This window comes from Ovis aries, chromosome 9 (assembly GCF_016772045.2).
Source record: "Ovis aries strain OAR_USU_Benz2616 breed Rambouillet chromosome 9, ARS-UI_Ramb_v3.0, whole genome shotgun sequence".
NCBI classification, from domain to species: Eukaryota; Metazoa; Chordata; class Mammalia; order Artiodactyla; family Bovidae; genus Ovis; species Ovis aries.
The window spans coordinates 3,233,523-3,256,813 of record NC_056062.1 but is presented as its reverse complement, the minus strand read 5'-3'; the positions used below and the strand labels follow the sequence as shown (position 1 = coordinate 3,256,813).

At 46.1% G+C, this 23,291-nt stretch overlaps 1 protein-coding gene across 5 annotated transcripts in view; it reads left to right on the top strand.

The window, feature by feature from the left end:
• SMAP1 (small ArfGAP 1) overlaps positions 1 to 23,291 on the top strand; it is a 187,415-nt gene that overhangs the window by 133,062 nt on the left and 31,062 nt on the right. For all 5 annotated transcript variants that reach the window (XM_027972798.2, XM_027972796.2, XM_027972797.2 and 2 more), the window contains one exon: positions 23,164 to 23,254. In XM_027972798.2, the coding sequence (XP_027828599.2) occupies positions 23,164 to 23,254 (91 nt within the window). The remainder of the gene's footprint in view (positions 1 to 23,163; positions 23,255 to 23,291) is intronic.

Below are 23,291 nucleotides of genomic sequence, written 5' to 3'. Positions count from 1 at the left end.
TCTCCCGGCCCTCTCACCCAGCCCCTTCTGAAGGTAATCACTGTACAGATTTCTGTCATTTCAGATAAGTTTTGCTTGCTTTTGAATTTCATGTGAATGACATCAGATACTCTTTCCAGATCTGGTTTTGTTGCCAAAGCAAACTTGGGTCCACTTGCCCACACGCAGTTCAGACCAATCAGGGTGTGGTGAAGGAAAGTGCGGCATTTATTGCAAGCCCCAAGGAAGGAGTCCGGGGCAACTGTTGCTCCCAAGCCCTGGACTCCTGATGGGTTTCAGGGACGCACTTCTAAAGGCCGGGTGAGGGAGGTGGTTGCAGGTCTGTGATCTGTGTTCAGCTCATGCACAGTTCTCTGGTTGCTTGATGGTGAGGTAACAGGGTGGTGTCACAGGGGTTAACGTCATCACGCTTCAGACTCTAGTAAGTCTGCGGGCTACGTGCTCATGGTCATCAAGTTAATATATCTGTCAATTATCAGTTCCTGAGCCGGGCTTTTGTGACTCAGGGAAGGCCTGGGAGACCTCAGCTTTTCCATGCACAAGGAGCAGGCAGGGGACATAGGGGAAGGGGTCTGTCTCAGGAAGGCCTCATAAGGTCCTGCTTTGCTACAGTTTATTGCTTTTCGTTGTGTCTGTGAGAGTGGTCCGTGTTGTTGAGTGTTCTCATTTCTAGGAATTATTCTGTTGTCCATGTGCCAGACTTAGGTTTTCCACTCTGCTGATGGTGGGGGTGACATGAGTAGTGTTTAATTTAGGACTTGGATGAATGAAGCTGTTGTGAACATTCTTGTGCATTCCTTTTCATAAACACAGACACAGCTGACTGGGTGAATACCAAAGGGGAAATGCTGGGTCCGAGGCTGTGTGTATGTTCAGCTTTAGTCTTTGTGCCAGAGAGTTTTCCAAAGTGACTGTACCAGTTTATGACCTCTTCATATTGCATGACAGTTACAGTTGCTCTATGTTTTTCACCAAAACTTAGTAGTATCACTTAAAAAGAAGAGTCTGGTACGTGTATGGAAACTGGTATTTTTGTTGGTTGGTGCTAATTAACTGTCTAGAATGTCCTGGCAGTTGAGAGGTTACCATTAAAAGAGTAAATAATTTAATCAGCTTGAAACAGTTTTGAGTACTGCATGAAAGTTCTTTCAGCCAAGGTGGTTTGTGCTTGTCTTACTGTTTTACCTAGTTTAAAAAAGAAAGAATTGAGCAACTGCAATAAGAATTATTGTCTTACAGAAAGCAATAGCAAGATGATAGTAACCTTATTTTGTTAGTTAAATAACTATATGCTAAAAGACCCTCAGTCCTAGAAGAAAAAGGAACCAGCCAAAGCTGTAATGGCTTCTTAATTCTTACTTATTGTTAAAGTAACTGGGATGATCTAGAGTGTGTAAGTTGAGGCATAAAACCAGATTTCAGGTTCAGTTATTGGCTTACAGTAAATTGGAAACTTTTTTTTTTCTTCATGAAATTTCTAAAATGTTTTTGCAATCGTTTAAACCTTTATTACAAGTGAGGCAATAAAAAGGGAAGAAATCCAATTACTTTGTGTGCAGAGCTTTCATTTCCTAGTTAATGAAAGAAAGGAAAACTCTGGTCAGTAAGAGCATGTATGCATTATAGTCCCTCACAGTAAATTAAAATTTCCTTAAATAGGAAATAGGAGAAATATTTCCTCAATAAATGCTTTGATGAAAGGTAGTCTTCCTGGGTTAAAGCCTGTGCTTAAGAGCGTTGCAGCCAAATGGAAGGATCGACAGTTAGATTTGATGGGTAATTGCGGGTAATAGAAACGGTCCATGGTTTCTGGTGCTTAACTCTGCAGGGCATTGCTCTGAGCCTTCAGCATGCATTATTTTATCTCATAGTCCTCACAGCAGCTCTGTGAGCTCAACACCCTGCTTGTCCTCATATACTGCTGAGAGCCTGGAGACACACCTCTGGTGACTTACTCCTGGTCACACAGCTGTTGAGTAGACAAGCTGATCTCTGAGTCTGAACTTCCTGCCTTCAGAGTGTTTGCTCTTAACTGGGGCCTCTCAGTGTGTTACTTTTACAGCGGAAAGTGGAGGAAGAAGGGGGAGAAAGGTCAGGGGATTCACTGAGTGTCTGCTAAGTGCAGCATTTTATGGGTGCCGGATAATTGTCACAGAAACCCTGCATTGTCATCATACGGTCGTTACACTAGGAGAAACAAATGATTCAGAGAGTGAAATTCACCTAGAGTCCCACAGTAGTCAAGCAGGTCTTTCTAAAAAGGAGGTCACTGATAGGGGGTTACTGCCTTCTACTGAACGTGTGCTATGAATTAACTGAAACAACTGCTAATACCCATCAGGAGATAGCAAGTTGTTTGTGTCTTAAGTCCACAGTTTCTAATACAAGTGTTTCTGGTATGAGTCAGCATTCCATCTCTGCTAAGTAATAGCAACATGATACCTACCCTGAAAAGAACATGGACTTCGGTGTCAGAAAGACCTCAGTGTTTATGATTAAAATTTAATTTTAAAGTAGTAGCTAAAAAAGTTTATAAGCGTATTTGGATGGGCCACTTACCTGCCCAGTCATGAGGAGAGACTCAGATTATTCAGCCGATGCGTAAGGAATGCCTGCTCTGTAACAGACATGGGTGTAGGGTCTTGGGGTTGGCAGTGAACAACTCAGACAGAAATCCCTGTCCTTTAGAGCTTACAGTCTAGTCAGGTGTGTTTAGTCATGATTTGCTCTTGGGAAACTGATCGTCTTGATACGGTCTTCTTGTTCTTGTTCTGGCAGCCCCGTAGGTCAGGGGCCAGTCTACCCGAGAGACGTCGTTTCCATCAGCTTCCAGGGACAAGGCATTAGGTTCCGTTTGTGCTGGCTTTCTCCAGAACTGTCAATCCATGTCTGTCTTTGCACAGGTGTGCTAGCGCATTATATATTTATTGAGCATCTGGTATGTGATGAACCCTGTTCTAGCACTGGGGGTGTAAAGATGATATCAGAAAAAAGCAAGTACCCACTGGGAGCTTGTAGTCTGGAGAAGGATGAGGAGCAGAGGGAGAAGAGAGGAGGGAACCTTCGGTCCCTGCTGGGGGTGTCTCCCCGAGCCTGCCCTCTGCTCTCTGCTTCCCTGGAAGCTAGTCAGACCCTACAAGCAGGGGCGTGAGGCTCCCTGTGCAGGTCCTTAACTTCTGTCCTTCCCTCTTCCTGACCCGTGCTGATCCTCAAGTCTTCCTAAGAGGGAGGGTAGGGGGAAGATGTATGTGTGTGTGTCTGGCTCATCTGCTTTAGATTCACTTGATCTTTTCAAGCTGCTTCCCCGTCATCTCGCTTTTCTGGTAGGTTTTATTTTATTTTATTTTTTGCCTTGCATACTAGCCATTGTATATAGGAGGTTCTTAGGGAAAAGTCTTCACTCTCTGGTCACTGCAGTTGAGCACCCATAATATGAAAGGATTCCATGCAGATAATGTAGTTGGAAAACGGCTCATATCATATGCAGGTCACGGTCGTACAAGGATTTGATCAGGGAAAGCCAGATACAGTCAAAGGGGAGACCATTCCTGAAGATGGGCCCCAGGATGGAAAGCTGCATGGCATGCCCCAACTCAGCTGCTCGGTCCTGGACTATCCGCGTGCCCTGCGCCCCGCTCAGCCTGGCCCGCGGGGCCCGACCCCGGCCGGCCGCCCTGACCCGCACCCTCCGCTGAGCAGCCTCTGCCTGCCGCCTGCTCTCGCGTCCGGGTCGTGACTGCCGGTCTCAGTGGGCCTTGATGTCGCCTACCGTCCAGCTGCTCTTCCCCCCTTCCTGGCCTGTTCGTGTTCTGGTTTTCCAGAGTTATTTCACGTTTTCTCTCCCCTGTAAATGGACTCCGTGCCCCACTTCAGTGGTGTCTCTGTTTCCCGTGGACTGAGGAGCGGGTGGTCTTCGCATTCCCCCTTGGCCCAGAACGCCCGGCCCGCCCTCCTCTCCTGAGGGGAAGGCCACTCCGTGGACCGGGACCCGTGGCTGCTGCAGGGACGCTTTCCTTCTTGGGGTCCTGCTGCCTCATCCCCCACCCGGCTTCCCCAGTTTTTCCCTCTCTACTGTATCTTATTATCTCCAACTATGATCACCTCCAGCTACCACTTTTTTTGAAAGGTTCATCTGATCCTTTTTACTAATTTCTCTTTTGAGGTTTCCCCCTCACTGCATTCGACTCACATTTCCGTCTGCACCTCTGTCCTGACAGTCTCCCCGGATCCAGGTTGCCAGTCTCCTCCTTGTTGCTGGGCCCTGTGGAGGCTTCTGCTTGCTGAGTTTGCATTAGTTTTCTGTACAGATGACCACTCGCTCTTCCTGACCACATGCTCTTGTCTTGGTGTCCACGAGCCCCTTTCTCCTGGTTGTAGTCTCACTTCTTTCCTGTTCTTTCTCAGTATCCTCTGTTGGCCCCAGCTCATCTCCCAGATCCCGAGAAGTGAGTCCCCAGGTACCTCCTGGCTCCCCTCCTCTGTTCTCTCTGCCAGCCCTGCAGCTTTCCCCGTGCCGTGTGCACAGACAGGCTCCTCAGGCCGTATCTGGGCTTGACCAGGGCTCTCTGTTCTCTGTTCCCCTTGTCACGGCTGGGTGCAAGAGGTGTGGCTCCTCCCTGCCTGCTGCTTCCCCCATGTCAAGATGCCACCTTACTGGTAGGCTCACTGAGTTGCTTAAGGCAAAAGTCAGAGTTGACCCAGAGCCCCTGCACCTTTGACTCTCCCTTCCACCAGTCAATCCCAGCAGCTGCCTCTGTCCATCCTTGCTTTTCCCTCCCATGTTGGCGGCCGCTTTCTGTCCCCAGGGCTCTGAAGTAGCCTCTAAATGTGCCCCCTTTTCCTCAGAGTGTGCCCCCTTTCCCTCCGAGTGCCCTCCCTTTTCCTCTGAGCTGTCTTTTTGAAGATATGTGGGATCATGTCCCGTGTCTTCCTGTTGGGCAGTCAGCTCCTTGGGCCTTGTCCTCTGAGGTCCCCATGCATGTCTCACATCCGATCTCCCCTCCTGTCCTCACTCTGCCTCAGCCACCCCTGTGCTGTGTCCCCAGAATGGCCTGTCTCCACCTTCCCCTGCCTGGGATGCTTTCCCACATCTTCTCCTGGGTGCTGCCTTCTGGTTGTTCAGTTTGCTTTAAACAGCACCTTAGACACAGGCCTACCCTGAGCACCTAATTCAAAGTATTCAGAGGTCTCTAGTCATTCTTGACTGTGATGCCCTATTTTAACTTACCCCCTGACACCTATGCAAGAGAATTCCATAGGAACATCTACTTCTGCTTCATTGACTACGCTGAAGCTTTTGACTGTGTGGATCACAACAAACTGTGGAAAATTTTTAAAGAGATGGGAATAACAGACTACCTTACCTGTTTCTTAAGGAACTTGTATGCAGGTCAAGAAGCAACAGTTAGAACTGGATGTGGAACAATAGACTGGTTGCAAATTGTGAAAGGAGCACATCAAGGCTTATTGTCACCCTGCTTATTTAACTTCTATGCAGAATACATCATGTGAAATGCTGGGCTGGATGAAGCACAAGCTGGAATCAAGATTGCTGGGAGAAATGTCAGCAACCTCAGACATGTACATGATACCACTGTAATGGCAGAAAGCAAAGAGGAACTAAAGAGTGTCTTGATGAGAGTGAAAAAGGAGAGTGAAAAAGCTGGCTTAAAACTCAACATTCTAAAATGAGGATCGTGGTATCTGGTCCCATCACTTCATGGCAGATAGATGGGGAAAAGTGAGAAAAATAGAAGATTTTATTTGCTGGGCTCCAAAATCACTGTGGCTGGTGACTGCAGCCTCGAAATTAAGAGACTCTTGCTCCTTGGAAGAAAAGCTGTGACCAATCTAGACAGCATGTTAAAATGCAGAAAAATCCCTTTGCCAGCAAAGGTCCATCTAGTCAGAGCTATAATTTTTCCAGTAGTCATGTACTGATGTGAGAGTTGGACTATAAAGAAAGCTGAGTGCCAAAGAATTGATGCTTTGAACTGTGGTGTTGGAGCAGATGCTTGAGAGTCCCTTGGACTGCAAGGAGATCCAACCAGTCCATCCTAAAGGAAATCAGTCCTGAATATTCATTGGAAGGACTGATGCTGAAGCTGAAGCTCCAGTACTTTGGCCACCTGATGGGAAGGGCTGACTAATTGGAAAAGACCCTGATGCTGGGAGGGAGTGAAGGCGGGAGGAGAAGGGGACGACAGAGGATGAGATGGTTGGATGGCATCACCAAATCAATGAACATGAGTTTGAGCGAGCTCTGGGAGTTGGTGATGGACTGGGAGGTCTGGCGTGCTGTGGTCCTTGGGGTCACAAAGAGTCGGACACAGCTTAGTGACTGAGCAACAGCAGTGGCCCTGAGCACTGTCTGCTGCTTCATTTGTGGGTGTTTATTTGTCTCTCTCCTCTGTACCTGTTCCACACATCCCCACAATGCAGACTGTAGAATGTCATTGCCTCAGACGTTGCTGAGCACCTATGTTGAGGCTTAATTATTGAGTAGATGACTGTTGGTAGAGCCAGCATTTGTTGTGGAAAATGATGATGTAGAAATGGCCCTCTTAATGATGGGCTGGCAGGGAGGCTGTGTGGGAAGTGGACATGGTGGTTCAGGAGAGTAGGGGGAGCTGAGAGAAGAAGGGCATTGGGCCTTCAGACGAGAGCCGAGTTGTACTCTCCACTGTCGACCTTGCTTGTGGTGCAGACAGCTCCTTGTCACATCACTTGACTGCCCAGTGAGTGTTGGATGGACCAAGGCCTCAGAGGTGGTGAAACACATAACTGACCAGTGGGCCTGTGGGGAGCATGTAAACACTGTCATGTTCAGGATGCTTTTTCCTCCAACTGATAACTTTTAATTACCCACCATGGGGCACTCCTTGGGGTCGCAAAGAGTCACACATGATTGAGTGACTGAAGTGAACTGATACTTTTAATTACCCACCGTGGGGCAGTCTTTTTAAAAATAAGGGAAAAAGGTAAAACCACCTTTGTAATACTGGAAAGTATTTAGCCAGACTATAGAAGATATTTTTAAAAAGTAGTATCTGTAGCTATTATATTGAAGAGTTGCTAGTGAATGAATTGTTAATAAATTTGCAGTGCTAAGAGGGTTAGTTAATATGGTGCTAATAGCTAAACTAATTTGTCTTTAATAATCGTAGAATATGTACAGGGGCTTTGTCACTTTAAAAGAAGTTTTCCTGCACTGAGATGCTGGTGCACTACGGGTAAGCTGTATGGAAATGTTTCACGAGGCCTTAGGGACACCCAGCTGTACATACACCCATCCAGGCCTTCTATAGAGACGAGAAATTTAGGAGCCATGTTCGATTTTATTTCCCTGAGGCTGGTAAGGACATAAGCACTGGGGGACCTAGTGTCACGAGACAGTCGGGAAGCGATGCCAGGGCTCCTGGCCGGATGTTCTGCCGGCGGTGAGGTGCTGTTGGTCACGGGGGCCTGGAATGCACGGGGGCCGTGCACGTGCCGTGGTGTAGGCAGTCGTTTCTGTCGGTTACCCAGGCCTGCTGGGGATCCTTTGCAGCTTTCGTTTTGGTCTCTCCCTTTGGAACTGGAGCAGTAATTTTTTGTACCTAATAATCTTTCATCATTTGTTGGTAAAATACCTGATAAATTATATGGTGTGTTTAGTTGCTTTGAAAGTTTTTCCTCGCATCCCTCCCGGTGTAGTGGCACTAAACCGAGGGCCCACATTGCTCTGGCAGAACCATGAGATAGGAGATTGGGGTTATCTATCTTTGCTCTGGTTTAGTAAGCTGGAAGTGAAGTGTTCAAAGACAAGCATTGTGTTATTCTGAAGTACCCACAGCCAGGTGCCAAAGAGAGAGGATTTCCGTCATCTCAGTGTTCTTGCCTGGAGAATCCGAGGGACGGGGAGCCTGGTGGGCTGCTGTCTATAAGGTTGCACAGAGTCAGACACGACTGAAGTGACTTAGCAGCAGCAGCAGCAGCAGGAGAAAAGGAGACAGGCCAGCTTGGGTTGGCAGGTGGGTGTGGGGACCAGAGGGGAAAACTAATTACAGCAGTGTTTGTAGTAGGGCAGGATGACCTTAGTCATTTTAGCAGTGCTGTAGTAGGGGCGGGGATAAAGTTATTAATTGTAGCAGTGTTGTAGTAGGGCAGGATGACCTTAGTCATTGTCAGTTCAGTCGCGTCCAACTCTTTGCGACCCCATGAGTCGCAGCACACCAGGCCTCCCTGTCCATCACCAACCCCTGGAGTTCACTCAGACTCAGGCGCATCGAGTCAGTGATGCCATCCAGCCATCTCATCCTTTGTTGTCTCCTTCTCCTCCTGCCCCCAATCCCTCCCAGCATCAGAGTCTTTTCCAATGAGTCAACTCTTCGCATGAGGTGGCCAAAGTACTGGAGTTTCAGCTTCAGCATCATTCCTTCCAAAGAAATCCCAGGTTTGATCTCCTTCAGAATGGACTGGTTGGATCTCCTTGCAGTTCAAGCCACTCTCAAGAGTCTTCTCCAACACCACAGTTTAAAAGCATCAATTCTTTGGGGCTCAGCCTTCTTGAACACAGTCCAACTCTCACATCCATACATGACCACTGGGAAAACCATAGCCTTGACTAGATGGACCTTAGTCGGCAAAGTAATGTCTCTGCTTTTGAATATGCTATCTAGGTTGGTCATAACTTTTCTTCCAAGGAGTAAGCATCTTTTAATTGCATGGCTGCAGTCACCATCTGCAGTGATTTTGGAACCCCAAAAAATAAAGCCTGACACTGTTTCCACTGTTTCCCCATCTATTTCCCATGAAGTGATGGGACCGGGTACCATGATCTTCGTTTTCTGAATGTTGAGCTTTAGGCCAACTTTTTCTCTCTCCACTTTCACTTTCATCAAGAGGCTTTTGAGTTTCTCTTCACTTTCTGCCATAAGGGTGGTGTCATCTGCATATCTGAGGTTACTGATATTTCTCCCAGCAATCTTGATCCCAGCTTGTGCTTATTCCAGTCCAGCGTTTCTCATCATGTACTCTGCATATAAGTTAAGTAATCAGGGTGACAATATACAGCCTTGTCGTACTCCTTTTCCTATTTGGAACCAGTCTGTTGTTCCATGTCCAGTTCTAACTGCTGCTTCCTGACCTGCATACAGATTCTCAAGAGGCAGGTCAGGTGGTCTGTATTCCCATCTCTTTCAGAATTTTCCACAGTTTCTTGTGATCCACACAGTCAAAGGCTTTGGCATAGTCAATAAAGCAGAAACAGATGTTTTTCTGGAACTCTCTTGCTTTTTCCATGATCCAGTGGATGTTGGCTATTTAATCTCTGGTTCCTCTGCCTTTTCTAAAACCAGCTTGAACAGTAGGAAGTTCACGGTTCACGTATTGCTGAAGCCTGTCTTGGAGAATTTTGAGCATTACTTTACTAGCATGTGAGATGAGTGCAATTGTGCAGTAGTTTGAGCATTCTTTGGCATTGCCTTTCCTTGGAATTGGAATGAAAACTGACCTTTTCCTGTCCTGTGGCCACTGCTGAGTTTTCCAAATTTACTGGCATATTGAATGCTGCACTTTCACAGCTTCATCTTTCAGGATTTGAAACAGCTCAACTGGAATGCCATCACCTCCACTAGCTTTGTTTGTAGTGTTGCTTTCTAAGGCCCACTTGACTTCACATTCCAGGATGTCTGGCTCTAGATGAGTTATCAAACCATCGTGATTATGTGGGTCGTGAAGATCTTTTTTGTACAGTTCTTCTGTGTATTCTTGCCACCTCTTCTTAATATCTTCTGCTTCTGTTAGGGCCATACCATTTCTGTCCTTTATCAAGCCCATCTTTGCATGAAATGTTCCCTTGGTATCTCTTAATTTTCTTGAAGAGATCTTTAGTCTTTCCCATTCTGTTCTTTTCCTCTATTTCTTTGCATTGATTGCTGAAAAAGGCTTTCTTATCTCTTCTTGCTCTTCTCTGGAACTCTGCATTCAGATGCTTATATCTTTCCTTTTCTCCTTTGCTTTTCACCTCTCTTCTTTTCACAGCTATTTGTAAGGTGAAAGTGAAAGTGAAGTTGCTCAGTCATGTCCGACCCCATGGAATGTAGCCTACCAGGCTCCTCCCTACATGAGATTCTCTAGGCAAGAGTACTGGAGTGAGTTGCCAGTTAGTAGCAGTGTGGTAATAGGGCGGGATGACCTTAGTCATTGTGGCAGTGTGTAGTAGGGGGGATGATGTTAGTCACTGTAGCAGTGTGTAGTAGGGCTGGATGAGGATACTCATTGTAGCAGTGTGTAGTAGGGTGGGATGGTGTTAGTCATTGTTACAGTGTGTAGTACCGACAGGGATAACGTTATTAATTGTAGCAGTATTGTAGTAGGGCGGGATGACCTTAATCACTGTGGCAGTTGGTAATAGGGCTGGATGAGGTTAGTCATTGTAGCAGTGTTGTAGCAATATTTTAGTAGGGCCGGGATGCCCTTAGTCATTGTAGCAGTGTGTAGGGGTGAGGGATGACCTTAGTCATTGTAGCAGTGTTTGTAGTAGGACTGGATAACCTTAGTCATTGTAGCAGTGTGTAGTGGGGGCGGGATGACGTTAGTAACATAGTGGCAAGATAGTAGCCAGGCTCACTATGTTTTGTCCCAAAGAGAAGTCTCTGAACCCTTAGGTGCGAAGGAGACTCTAAGATCTTATCACTAACTAATAAAATAAAAAAATTAGAACATGTGTTTACTGCATGTGAACTTAATAATTACCAGTTGTTAGTTGTGGTTGTGTTGGCTGTAGTAACGTAAAACTGTGTCTTTGGTTGGATTTCTTACCAGATTACTAGAATACTTTAACAAAAATTTGACATATTAACTATCAGATAATATTATCTTGCTAATAATATATAAAGTATCATTCCGAAAGTATCTTACAGAATATCCATTCTGTTCTTTGCTAACAGTGATTTCATTTTATTAAGGGGTGTTTTAGTTTACTGAAACCAAGAACCTTCAATGGAGAAACACCACATGTGTGTGTGAGAACTGAGTGAATGGTTTCTGAGGCTGAATTTCTGTTTCTGCTGTAGACTGAATGTATCATCTTAATGCAAAGAGTGAAAGGATGCAAACCTCTAGGCTTCCTGTGAATTAGTAATAAGTTGTTGTAATTTCTAGAGAGCTCACAATCTGCCTGTGAAGGAAATCTTGAGATAATACATGGTATCTGATAAAAGAGGCTAATGTTAGTCTTGTTCCACTGGAGTGTGTGTGGTGATCCTGTGTTCCTGCCTAGTACCTGGTGACATGAAGATGCATAAGCCAGCAAGGAAAGAGTCAGAAGAATCAAGTTACGATTGTACCATTTAAATCTCAAATGTTTCTAGTGTATTTTTATTTTAAAGTTCACAAGGCAGTGCTGTAATAATTATCCTAGTTTATCCCCTCTTGTTCATCCTGATCTTCTGTCTTTCTTTATGTAGTTCTGAGTTTCTGATCTACATCATTTTCATTCATTCTAGAGAATTTTTTCTATCATTTCTTGCATGGCAAGTCTGCTGGCAACACATTCCCTCTATCCTTGTTTGTCTCAGAAAGTCTTTACTTTTCAAGGATAATTTCACAGGATAAAGAGTTATAAGTTTATGGGGTTTTTTCTTCCCACAGTTTAAATATTTGATATTTGAGTTGGGTGTCTTTCTTGCTTGCAGGGTTCCTAGGGAGCAGTTAGATGTAATTCTTCTCTTTGTTCTTTTATAATAGGTTTTGTTTCCCCCCTCTGGCTTCTTTGAGGAGTATTTCTTTGTGTTTGATTTTATGTGTTTTGAAAAGGACGTGCCTCGGCGTGGTTGTTTTTAGCGTGTATCTTGCTCGGTGTTCCCTGGCCTTCCTGGATCTGCAGTTGGAAATCCAGCATTAATCTGGGAAATTCTGTCAGTGTGGCTTCAGGTGCCTCTCCTGCTCCTGTTTCCCTCTTTCTTTTCCTTCTGGTGGTCCCCAGTTTGTGCAGACTGCATCTTTTATAGTCGTCCCACTTAGATATAGTCCCCTCCCCACCCCAGTCTTTTTCACGTTGGAAGTTTCTGTTGAAAGGTCAGAGAAGCTCAGAGGTCCTTTCTTCAGCCGTGTTCAGCCTGCTGCTGCTAAGCCCATTAAAGGCATTCTTTATTTCTGTTACATGTTTTCAATCTGTGCTATTTTTGAGTTCTTAAAATTTCCATTTGTCTGCTTACATTACCTGTCTGTTCTTGGCATGCCATCTACTTTTTCCGTTAGAGCCCTTAGCATAGTAAATATAGTTGTTTTAAATTCAGTCTGATAATTCCTGCATCCCTGCTGTATCTGAGTCTGGGTCTGATGCTTAGTGTATCTTTTCAGACTGTGTTTTTTGCCTCTTCGTAGGCCTCATTTTTTCTGAGGGTGAGTGCATTGTGATGTACTGGCCAAGGAACCCCCGTCAGCAGGCCTGTGGTAACAGGGCGGGGGGCTGTGGGGCGGGGCAGCGTTCTGGAGACTGCGGTTAGGTCTCGTCTTCGGGCGAGGCTGCATCCCTGGTCTGTGCGCTGTGCAAGTGCCTCGGGTTCCCCATTGTAGGTGGGACGGGATGGCCAAGGGCACTGAAGTGGGGTGTTTCCCATCCCCGGGTATCAAAGTGTGTTCATGCAGCTTTCTCTCCCTCAGTTAGGGAGGAGACCTGCACACGGGAGACTCATTTCCTGCTTTCCGGTGCACAGCGGAGGATCAGAGGGGTCAGGATTTTTTATTCTTTCCCCCCTCACCCCCCCACTGCTATTTCTCACGCAGCGTTGATTTAGAATAATCAGTATGTCATTGAGGCATATTTTGGGGTAGCCTGTCCTGGGCCCCAGCTCTACCCTGGTGCTGGTTTCAACTCTCGTGAGTTACTATTCTCTGTATTCTCCTATCTCTCCAGTTTGGGTGAGGGTTGGGGAGACCCTGTGGTCTGCCCTGTGACTTGCTTTTAGTTCTTGTAGTCCCATGTGTTGTTGGAGTAGACCCACGTTCAGGGGCCGGAACTGTGGCACAGGGTCCCGAGTCGCAGCCTGTTGGGAACAGTGCACAGAAGCGGTTGTGAGGTTCTTGCTTCCCTTCTGATACGCGCATACTCTGTGAGGAGACTGAGAGGGGAGGGAACCATGGGAGGTCCTTGGCAGAGGTGAGAAAGGAGTTCTGGACCTCTCTTATGTCTAGAATCACGCCCTTGCCACCGTGTGCTTTAAGAGGAGACATCACGGCCCCGGGGTGTCAGGCCTGCCTCTCTGTGTGCCTTGTACCCATCCCACGAGGGGGCCTGGGGTGGCATTCTGTGCCCAGGTGAGACAGGGCCGCGAGGAGCCACCCGAGGGGCTGCACACGGCCTCTCTCGAGATCAGCTGCATTCTCTTGTCCCCTTGTGTTTGCAGAATCACATTCAAAGAGAACATGGGGAATTTCCAGACACAGCATCTGAGTGTTAAGCCTCGTTTGGGCTCTTGGGGGGCTGTGCAGGCTGTAGCTGCTCAGAGATGTTAGTGACCCGTTGACTGTTCCCACACAGCTGGAAAGTGTCCAGACTGGGTTTGAGATGTAGGTGTTGGCTAATGCTTTCCTTTCCGTCCCTCCTTTCCTTCCAAACCCTGGTGTCGAGGGCTGACATTCAGCAGGTCACGGTGAGGGTAACCCAGTCCAGAAGCAGGGAGCTGGAGGCTTTGGCAGCAGGCCCCCCAGGCATTCTGTGCACAGACGTGATGGCTGAGGGCTGACCCCTTTCAGCGGGGCCCCATTTAATTGTCCTTTCTTTACTACTTTTGCTGTAATCAGTAAGTGGTGAATTACGAAAAAAAACCTACCCTCTTTTCCCGTCCCTTCAAACCTCCAAACTGCTGTGCATACAGGGATAAGAAATTGGTGTGGGTATTCCAAACTGGGTCCTTTTATGGGTGGAAGCTGACCTTGGACTCCCAGGCACTGAGTGAGGGTTTCCCAGGTAGCCGGGCCATGGGGCCGCCCGTCGCAGGGTGGTGCTCACTCACGGCTGAGCCCTGTGCTGTGCGCCCCCCACCGAGCTCTTCTCCATCACCGTGCTGGGCCACACCGAACTACAGTTAGGTCTGCAGCTGTTTGCTCCACTAGAATGAATTCTTTTTAAGGTTGCTGCTGCTGCTGCTGCTAAGTCGCTTCAGTCGTGTCCGACTCTGTGATCCCATAGTAGGAATCACATTTTACTCATTTTTGTGTCCCTAATACTTACGATTCTGGCAGGGATTTCTAAAAGGTAGCCCCACAGCCACCACCAGCTGCCAGTTTTGAAGCACCTATTATGTACCAGCTCTATGAAAAAGACTATATGTTATTTTAATCCTCACAAATACTTCTGCCCAGTATTTTAAGGGAACTTATTTGCGCAGGTACTGGGTGTTTGTGCAGGGCAGTGAGAGCCTTGGCGGGCCTGACGTGTGAAGCATGTAGGCCGCTCTCTGAGATGCTATCCAAACTGAGACCCAAGACAGGAGACAGGAGTTTAGAGAGAGGCAGACGCCCAGAACTTTAGAAGGAAAATGTAAGTGGGTCATGAGTGCGTGTACCATTGAGCTTGGCGTGAATTCTGTGCAGAATGTAGATGGAGTTTTCTTTTTAATTTGATCCTTTCTTCAGAGTGTTAGGTGCACTCACTAGCTACCTCAGGTTACCTGAGAACAGTCTGTGTCAGCCTAAGCTTAGTGGTCGCAATTTTCAGGTCTCCTGGTCCAAATGTAGGCAGTGGGGCCTGGTACACAGGTCCTGGGTGGACTGTGCGCTGGGGGGACAGCTGTGCCCAGAGGAGTCCAGAGAGAGAAGTGAAGTCAGTGTCAACGGAGCGTGCTTGATTCTGCAATCTCAGTCTTGAGCTTCATTCTATTTACCATTTTTATTAACTGCATTTATCACTGTCTTATTGTTCACATTTTCAAATGACAGGGCAACAAAGATTAGTTAGTTAAACTATTATGTGACAGAATCAATTCCTCTGGAAATCTTAAACACAGAATACCAGCAGATTAGGTAATAATCAGTTCAGTTCAGTCACTCAGTCGTGTCCATCTCTTTGCGACCCCATGGACTGCAGCACGCCAGGGTTCCCTGTCCATCACCAACACCCAGACCTTGCTCAAACCCATGCCCATCAAGTTGGTGATGCCATCCAAACGTCTCATCCTCTGTTGTCCCTTTCTGCTCCCACCTTCAATCTTTCCCAGCATCAGGGTCTTTTCCAGTGAATCAGTTCTTCGCATTAGGTGGCCAAAGTATTGGAGTTTAAGCTTCAGCGTCAGTCCTTCCAGTAAATATTCAGGACTGATTTTCTTTAGGATGGACTGGTTGGATCTCCTTGTAGTCCAAGGGACTCTCAAGAGTCTTCTCCAACACCACAGTTCAAAAGCATCAGCTCTTTAGCACTCAGCTTTCTTTATGGTCACTCTCACATCCATATGTGACTACTGGAAAAACCATAGCTTTGACTAGATGGACCTTTGTTGGCAAAATAATGTGTCTGCTTTTTAATATTCTGTCTAGGTTGGTCATAGCTTTTCTTTCAAGGAGTAAGCATCTTTTAATTTCATGGCTGCAGTCACCATCTGCAGTGATTTTGGAGCCCCCCAAAATAAAGTCTGTCACTGTTTCCCCATCTATTTCCCATGAAGTGATGGAACCAGACGCCATGATCTTGGTGTTTTGAATGTTGAGTTTTAAGCCAGCTTTTCCACTCTTTTTGACTTCCATCAAGAGTATACTGCGGTCAGTATTGCTGACTAATGCTGTATCAGCGCCTATGACACCACCAGCAGAGCTTCAGCAATTTTATGTTTAGTTTGATTTCTCCAGACAGAACTTTTCCGCATCATTGAAACTAATTGAGATGCTGTTATTATACACATAGCAAATGTTGCTATGTTACTGAAAACCATACACTGTCCACAATACCAGTCCTTACAAAAGTGGAACTGTCTGTAGTCTTGGGTTTAAAGGAGCGGCAGCGTTTCAGGACTTCTTGGGTAGAAGAACGTTGGCAGAGAGAAAGTCCACAACCAGGCATGCTGGTGAGTTCTGACAAAGCGTTGTCCTCCGGAGAGGGCAGTGGTGAACCGGGCAGTGGTGAGCCACGCCAGTATTCTTGCTTGATGGCGGAGCAGAAGGACATGTGCTCCTCTCCGGCGAAAACTCCAGAGTTACAGCTCGTTGCTGAGCAGCCGTCGACGGGAGAATGTTGGATCCCACCAAAAAAAGATACCCCACATCCAGGGGCAAAGGAGAAGCCCCAGCAAGACAGTAGGAGGGGCAAAATCGCATTTAGAATCCAACCCTGTACTGGCCAGAGATGCTCAGAGAGCTCAAGCAAAACCTTGTGTGCACCAGGAGAACGCTCAGAGACTGAGCCAGACCTGCCTTTGAGTGTTGGGAGTGTCTCCTGTGGAGGTACGGGTCAGCAGTGGCCTGCAGCAGGGGCTCTGGGTGCAGCAGACCTGGGTATGGCATAAGCCCGCCTGGAGGAGGTCGCCATTAACCCTACCGTAGAGCCGCCAGAGCTTACAGGACTGGGAAACAGTCTTGGAGGGCACAGACAGAACCTGGTGCACACCTAGGACCCAGGAGAAAGGAGCAGTGACCCCACAGGTGACTGACCCAGACTTGGAGAACAATACAGTTCTGAAGTAAATGAGCTGGACCCGAAAGTGCCCTGAATATATTGGCACAAAAGACAACCTCAGAGGATTTTAGGTGGCAGAGAGCTGGGTGGGAAAAAGTGGTCTGCCGGTGCTGCTGAGGGGTGTTCACTCTTCGTTCCTCTGCTGAGTGGCAGTGTTGAGAACAGGAATAAGTGAGTAGATGGGACAGGCTGTCTGAAGAGAACCTGTCTAATGTCTAGATTTTCTGCATGTGAAGTATGCTGTACCATTGTGCCCACTGACTCCGCAGTGCCGGGATTTTTACCAAGAGCCGCCCCATAGGTGAGATGTCCCGGCGATGCTTCCTGTGTCACCTAGTGACTGGAGTAAATGTTGTCTAGAGCTCTGTCTTGTTTTGAAATTTATATAATATTTTGCTACTTATCCAGCCCAGGGAAATATTTTTTGAGATTGTATTGTAGTGTCCCTAGGCCATGAGAGCCATTTACTAAAAGATGTCCATATGAGTGGGGACACACAATCAAATATAGATTACAGTTCTAAATTGAATCTAAAAATAAGGTTTAAGAAAGAATATAAAATTCAGAAGCGGAGTACACTAAGTAATGACAGCCTTAATGTGAAAAAAATCTGTAAAGAATGATAAAGAAAAAAGAAACTTTAATAAGATTCCAAATAATAAAACAGTAAGATTGGGGTAATAATAATAAGCAGGAGTCGTGTGCAAGATTAATTCTCAGGTTGCATGTAATTTGCTTGTGAAAGCACACACATACAAACTTACGGTTATTCTATCTATCAGAGTATAGTAGGAATGTCAAAGAGCGACTTGTATTAATTACTGATACCATGCCACTGGGGCGCTTTAATGTGTGAACAACATGGATGACCCAGTCTGAATTCTGTTTCTGCTTTGGAGTATATGATGTCATACAATCCGACAGCTTGGAGTAGCTTATTGTTCATAAGTTTTTACTAAAAATTGAAGTAAAGCTTAAATCCTGCTGTTGGGATTTTGTAAGGCTCCAAGATGAGAGAGTATTCTGGGAACGGTGTGTTGTTGAGCAGCTTGTTTGGGAGTGTTCCAGTTTCGGGCTGTGGGGAGGTGGCAGGTTCGGGGCTGTCTTCCCGGGCATTGGTCTGTCTGTGTCTTAGCCACACAGCCCTTGGCCAAGGTGGTGGTGGTCGCCTTCTCCTTTAGCAGGGCCGTTCCTGTGCCTGGCGCACCACCCCAGGAGTAGCTTTGCTTTTGCAACTCACCTTGAAAATTCATCTAGTTCCTAGCTCCTGTGGGCTGTTTAGGTCCTTGCACAGTGTGGCCCCGCCTTTTCAGTTTTGCCTTGTTGCCTCCGTACACTTGGCCTCTGGGTTAGGCGGGTAGGCCCGCTGTCTTTCCCACACTTGCTTTTCTTCCTCGGGTGCCTCTCAGTTCCTACTTGTCATACGCCTTCCTGTCTTCCCTGCAGACCGCAAGGTAAACACCACGGCCTGAGTATCACTTGAAAATGAGAGCGTTAAACAGTGTGTGTCGTCTCATCTACCTGTGTGAGTCTGTGGATGTGAAAGGACACTGATTATAGACAGACTAGCTAAGGCTGATTGGAGATAATAGTTTTTTTTTTTTTTTTTTTCTATTTCTTTTTTTTTTTTTTTAATTTTTAGTTTTTTATTTTTAAATTTTAAAATCTTTAATTCTTACATGCATTCCCAAACATGAACCCCCCTCCCACCTCCCTCCCATAACATCTTTCTGGGTCATCCCCATGCACCAGCCCCAAGCATGCTGCATCCTGCGTCAGACATAGACTGGCGATTCAATTCACATGATAGTATACATGTTAGAATGTCATTCTCCCAAATCATCCCACCCTCTCCCTCTCCCTCTGAGTCCAAAAGTCCGTTATACACATCTGTGTCTCTTTCCCTGTCTTGCATACAGGGTCGTCATTGCCATCTTCCTAAATTCCATATATATGTGTTAGTATACTGTATTGGTGTTTTTCTTTCTGGCTTACTTCACTCTGTATAATCGGCTCCAGTTTCATCCATCTCATCAGAACTGATTCAAATGAATTCTTTTTAACGGCTGAGTAATACTCCATTGTGTATATGTACCACAGCTTTCTTATCCATTCATCTGCTGATGGACATCTAGGTTGTTTCCATGTCCTGGCTATGATAAACAGTGCTGCGATGAACATTGGGGTACATGTGTCTCTTTCAATTCTGGTTTCTCGGTGTATGCCCAGAAGTGGGATTGCTGGGTCATAAGGTAGTTCTATTTGCAATTTTTTAAGGAATCTCCACACTGTTCTCCATAGTGGCTGTACTAGTTTGCATTCCCACCAACAGTGTAGGAGGGTTCCCTTTTCTCCACACCCTCTCCAGCATTTATTGCTTGCAGATTTTTGGATCGCAGCCATTCTGACTGGTGTGAAGTGGTACCTCAAGATTGGAGATAATAGTTTTTAAAGAAAAATTCTAATAATTACGTCTAGACGTTAAAAAGTCGTATAGCTTCCCTATTCTTATGTATTAACACTGTTATTTACGTTAGTTGGTCAGCTAAGCAGAGTGAGTCGCCTTCCAGAGGCTGAGCTCTTGCTTCTGTCGTGTCCTGAAGTAGGAATGGTGGTGAATGTAGGCGCTGGAGGCCACGTGGCTTTGGCTCAGTTCCCTTCTGAGGGGTGGCTTTATGAGCTACAGAAGATCAGCCTGGTGAGGGCTTTGCGAATACAGATTCCTCTGCTAATACAGATTTTAATCATTTGAATGAGACATTTGCTCGCTATGAATCTAAGGAAATTACATTTTATAAAATGGCTTTGTCTAAGAAAACCTGTGTTCTTGTTTATTAGGAACGTTTGTTTAATGAATTATAGATGGCCTAATTTTATTCTTTGACAGCCAGCTTCATTCTTCATTTATTAAAAGGCAAATTCCATACGTGATATGCAGGAGAATTCGAAGTGGAGCGCTTCTGTACATACTGCTTGACACGTTTAAGCTGCGTGTGGAATATCAACAGGGAGAAAGTTCACGAGGAAGCATGTGTTTGTCAAGCTCTTGACTTACTATTCTCATACTGTGTTCTTTGCCAGCCCCAAATTCTAACAAGACAATAGCATTTTCCCTCTTAGGTCTTCTAAAATTTGGCTTTAAGAAACTATACTTTATATGGTAGCTGTATTTCACATATCTCAGTTTTATATCCCTGATGGTTTAGCAGGTAAAGAATCTGCCTCTAGTGCAGGAAACAAAGGAAACATGGGTTCAGTCCCTGGGGGACAGATCCCCTGGAGGAGGAAATGGCAACCCACTCCAGTGTTCTTCCCTGAAAAGTGTTGGGCAGAGGAGCCTGGCAGGCTTCCGTCCATGGGGTTGCAAAGACAGACACGACTTGGTGACTAAACACTAACAGCAAACGTGATACTTGTAGGTGTAATACCCAGAGCATCACAGCCAGGGCTGTAACCAGGGAAGACCTGTCCCAGGAGGACTAGATATCTGTGTGCTTGTGGCTGCTCAGTCCCCAGTTCCCTTACGGACTGAAGCGTTTGTAGTAACACAGGTTGTCCAGTTAAAGAAACAGAAACAGAGAAGGAAGGTGTAGCAGTTTAAGTATTCAGTTGAAAAGAATTGCTTATTTTGTTATTGTAGACTGTGCTTTCTTTGAAATTATTTTGCTAATAAGCAGGATATGTCTCAAACCTGTGTTGAATGTTGAAAAAGAGAATGTGAAATGGATTATGTTAAATTTCTGAGAATTAAATACAGTTACAGGCTGATAATTATGTGTTTGAGAAGGTTATTAAAGAATCAATATCTATTATGGTAGGCTAGTTAGTAAAAAATAGTATTCTGAAACAGACGGTAGTGACCAAAAACAAATAAGGGGAGGTATATGTTCTTAGGAAGTTATATATTTGTATAGCTATCAAAAAACGAACTCATGTAACAACTAAGCTGTGAATTCTTTAGGTAGTTGAAGAAATGATCTTGTAGGAGGGGTTTGAGAAATGAATGAGTGATAGAATGAATGTTGTCTTTTCTTGGCTTAAGAGAGGTAGGTGCTATATTCAATGGAATATTATTCAGCCATAAAAAGGAAGTCTCACTGTTTATAACGATATGGACGGACTGTGAGGGTATTATGTTCAGTAACGTTAAGTCAGAGAAAGACAGGTACATATAGCCTCACTTGTGTGTGGAAACTAAACAAGGAAGCCCGTGGACACAGGACAGATTGGAGGTTGCCAGAGGCAAGGACGGGGGTGAGAGTGGATGAAGTGTGCTGGGGCAGGGGGCTTACAAAGTATCAGCTTGTAGTTAGAAGTATGACTCCAAGTTTTAAAAATTCTACTACGGGTAAAATACCATGAAACAGCCATCATATGCCACAGAGAAATTGTTTGTGAAAGGAAGAGTCAGTAGGTGTGACAGACTTCATCACTGTCTTATTTTAAGAAATTGCCACAGCCACTCCAGCTTTCAGCAGCCGCCACTCGGGACAGTCAGCAGTCAGCGGCGTGGAGGCGAGACCCTCCGCCTGCAGTAAGATGACGACATGCTCAAGTTTCGTCAGCACAGTTTGTCAACTAGGTTTATGTCACATTCTACATCCTCTGTTGTCGTTCACTGATGTTCACAGCATCCTCCCCGGAAGCAAATCCCGTCCCAAGGAACGGCTTTCTTTGCTCCTCCGTGAGAAGCAGCTCCTCCGCTGTGAGGGCTCACCCGGGGTTGCAGCGATGCGGTTCCCTCTTCAGGCGCCGCTTCTGGCTTCAGTTCTCGTGCAGGTCCTGTCGCATCTGCAGTTCCTCCCTTTACAAGGTCTTGAGCCCTCCAGACTCATCCATGGGGATTGGAACCAGCTTCTTCCAGACTCCGGTTAATGTTGCTATTTGGGCCTCTTCTTATGAATCATGAATGTTCTTAATGGCATCTAGAATGGCAAATCCTTTTCAAGTGGCTTTCAGATTCAACAGAGGGATCACCATCTATGAGATATTCTGTCATGCAGCTCATTTGTTCCGCTTACAGGGCTCAGGCAGCATAGATTGAGCATAATTTAAGGGCTCCAGGAGTTTTTAATGGTACACAGGCATTCAGCTTTTAAGCCAACAGCTATCTTAGCTCCTAACAGGAGCGTCAGCCTGTCGTTTGAAGCTTTCCAGCCAGGCAGTGACTTCTCGTCTCTAGCTATGAAGTCCTAGATGCGTCTTCTGATTGAAGACCGTCTGATCTGCATTAAAGCCTGTTGTTCAGGGTAGCCACCTTCATGCGTTGTCTCTGCTAGCTCTTGGGTAACTTGCGGTAGCTGCCACGTCAGCACTTGCTGCTTCACCTCACACTTCTACATTATGGAGGCAACCTCTGTCCTCAACACCTCACGGACCAGCCTCTGCTGGCTTCAGAGGTTTCTTCTGCGGCTTCCCTACCTTTGTCAGCTTTCTAAGGTTGAAGGGAGGTTAAGCTCTGCTCTGATTAGACTTTGGGTTAAAGGAATGGTGTAGCTGGTTTGATCCTCTGCCCAGGCCGCTAAAGCTTTCTCTGTGTCAGCACTAAGACTGTGTCTGTTTTCTTAGCATGTACGTGTTCACTGGAGTAACACTTCTTGTTTTACATTCACGACTTGGCTGTTGGGTACAGACGCCCTGCTCTTGACCTGTCTTGGCTTTTAATGTTCCTTCCTCACTGAGCTTAATCATTTCTAGCTTTTAATTTAAAGTGAGGGACATGGGACTGTTCCTTTCCTTGAGCACTTGGATACCCCATAGGGTTACTAATTGGCCTGGTTTCAGTCTTGCTGTGTTTCAGGGAACAGGGCGGCCCAAGGCAAGGGAGGGAATGGGGAGCCGTCGATTTGTGGAGCAGTCAGGACACAACGTTTATTGATTGGTGCCTTATGTGGGTGTGGTTCACAGCACCCCAAAACAGTTCCAGGGTAGCATCAAAGGTCGCTGATCACGGAGCACCATAACAGATATAATAGTGATGAAATGTTTGCAACCCAGAGACACAGAGTGAACAGATGCAGGAAAAGTGCTCCACGCTGGCTGCTGCAGACTTTCGGTTTGTGAGCAGCGGCATGTCTGCGGGGCTCAGTAGAGCGAGCGCTGCCCGCGCGTCAGCTGGGTTCTGGTAGGACCAGGGGTGCCCGCCTGTGCTGGCAGCCTGGGGAAGAGAGATGTGCTTTGCGCTCAGGCTCTGGGGCCCGCCCGGCGGCACAGGGAGCAGGCGCTGCTGCGAAGTGTGCAGCGTTCACCTGAAGGGTTTAGATGCTGAAGAACAAGTGCATTAAGATTAGAGTTCTGTGTTTACCATCTTGGGGTCCTGATATGTCCAGTTTATCGTTTCAGGGTGAGTGATTGTGTTAGCCAGTGTATGATAATAAACACTCTAGGTTTATCATACTATGCTTCATATGCTACATTGTATTAACTTTATCAAAAGTATGCCTAATTGAGGCCTAACAGTCTTGTTCAATTTATTTGAAAAAAAATAATAAATCTGATTATTTACTTTAAAGCTGCAGAAGAAAGAAGATCAGCAATTGGAACCTAAAAAAAGTACCAGCCCTAAAAAAGCTGCAGAGCCCACTGTTGATCTTTTAGGACTTGGTAAGTAAAAAAAAAAACACGTCACCTTTAGAGCTAC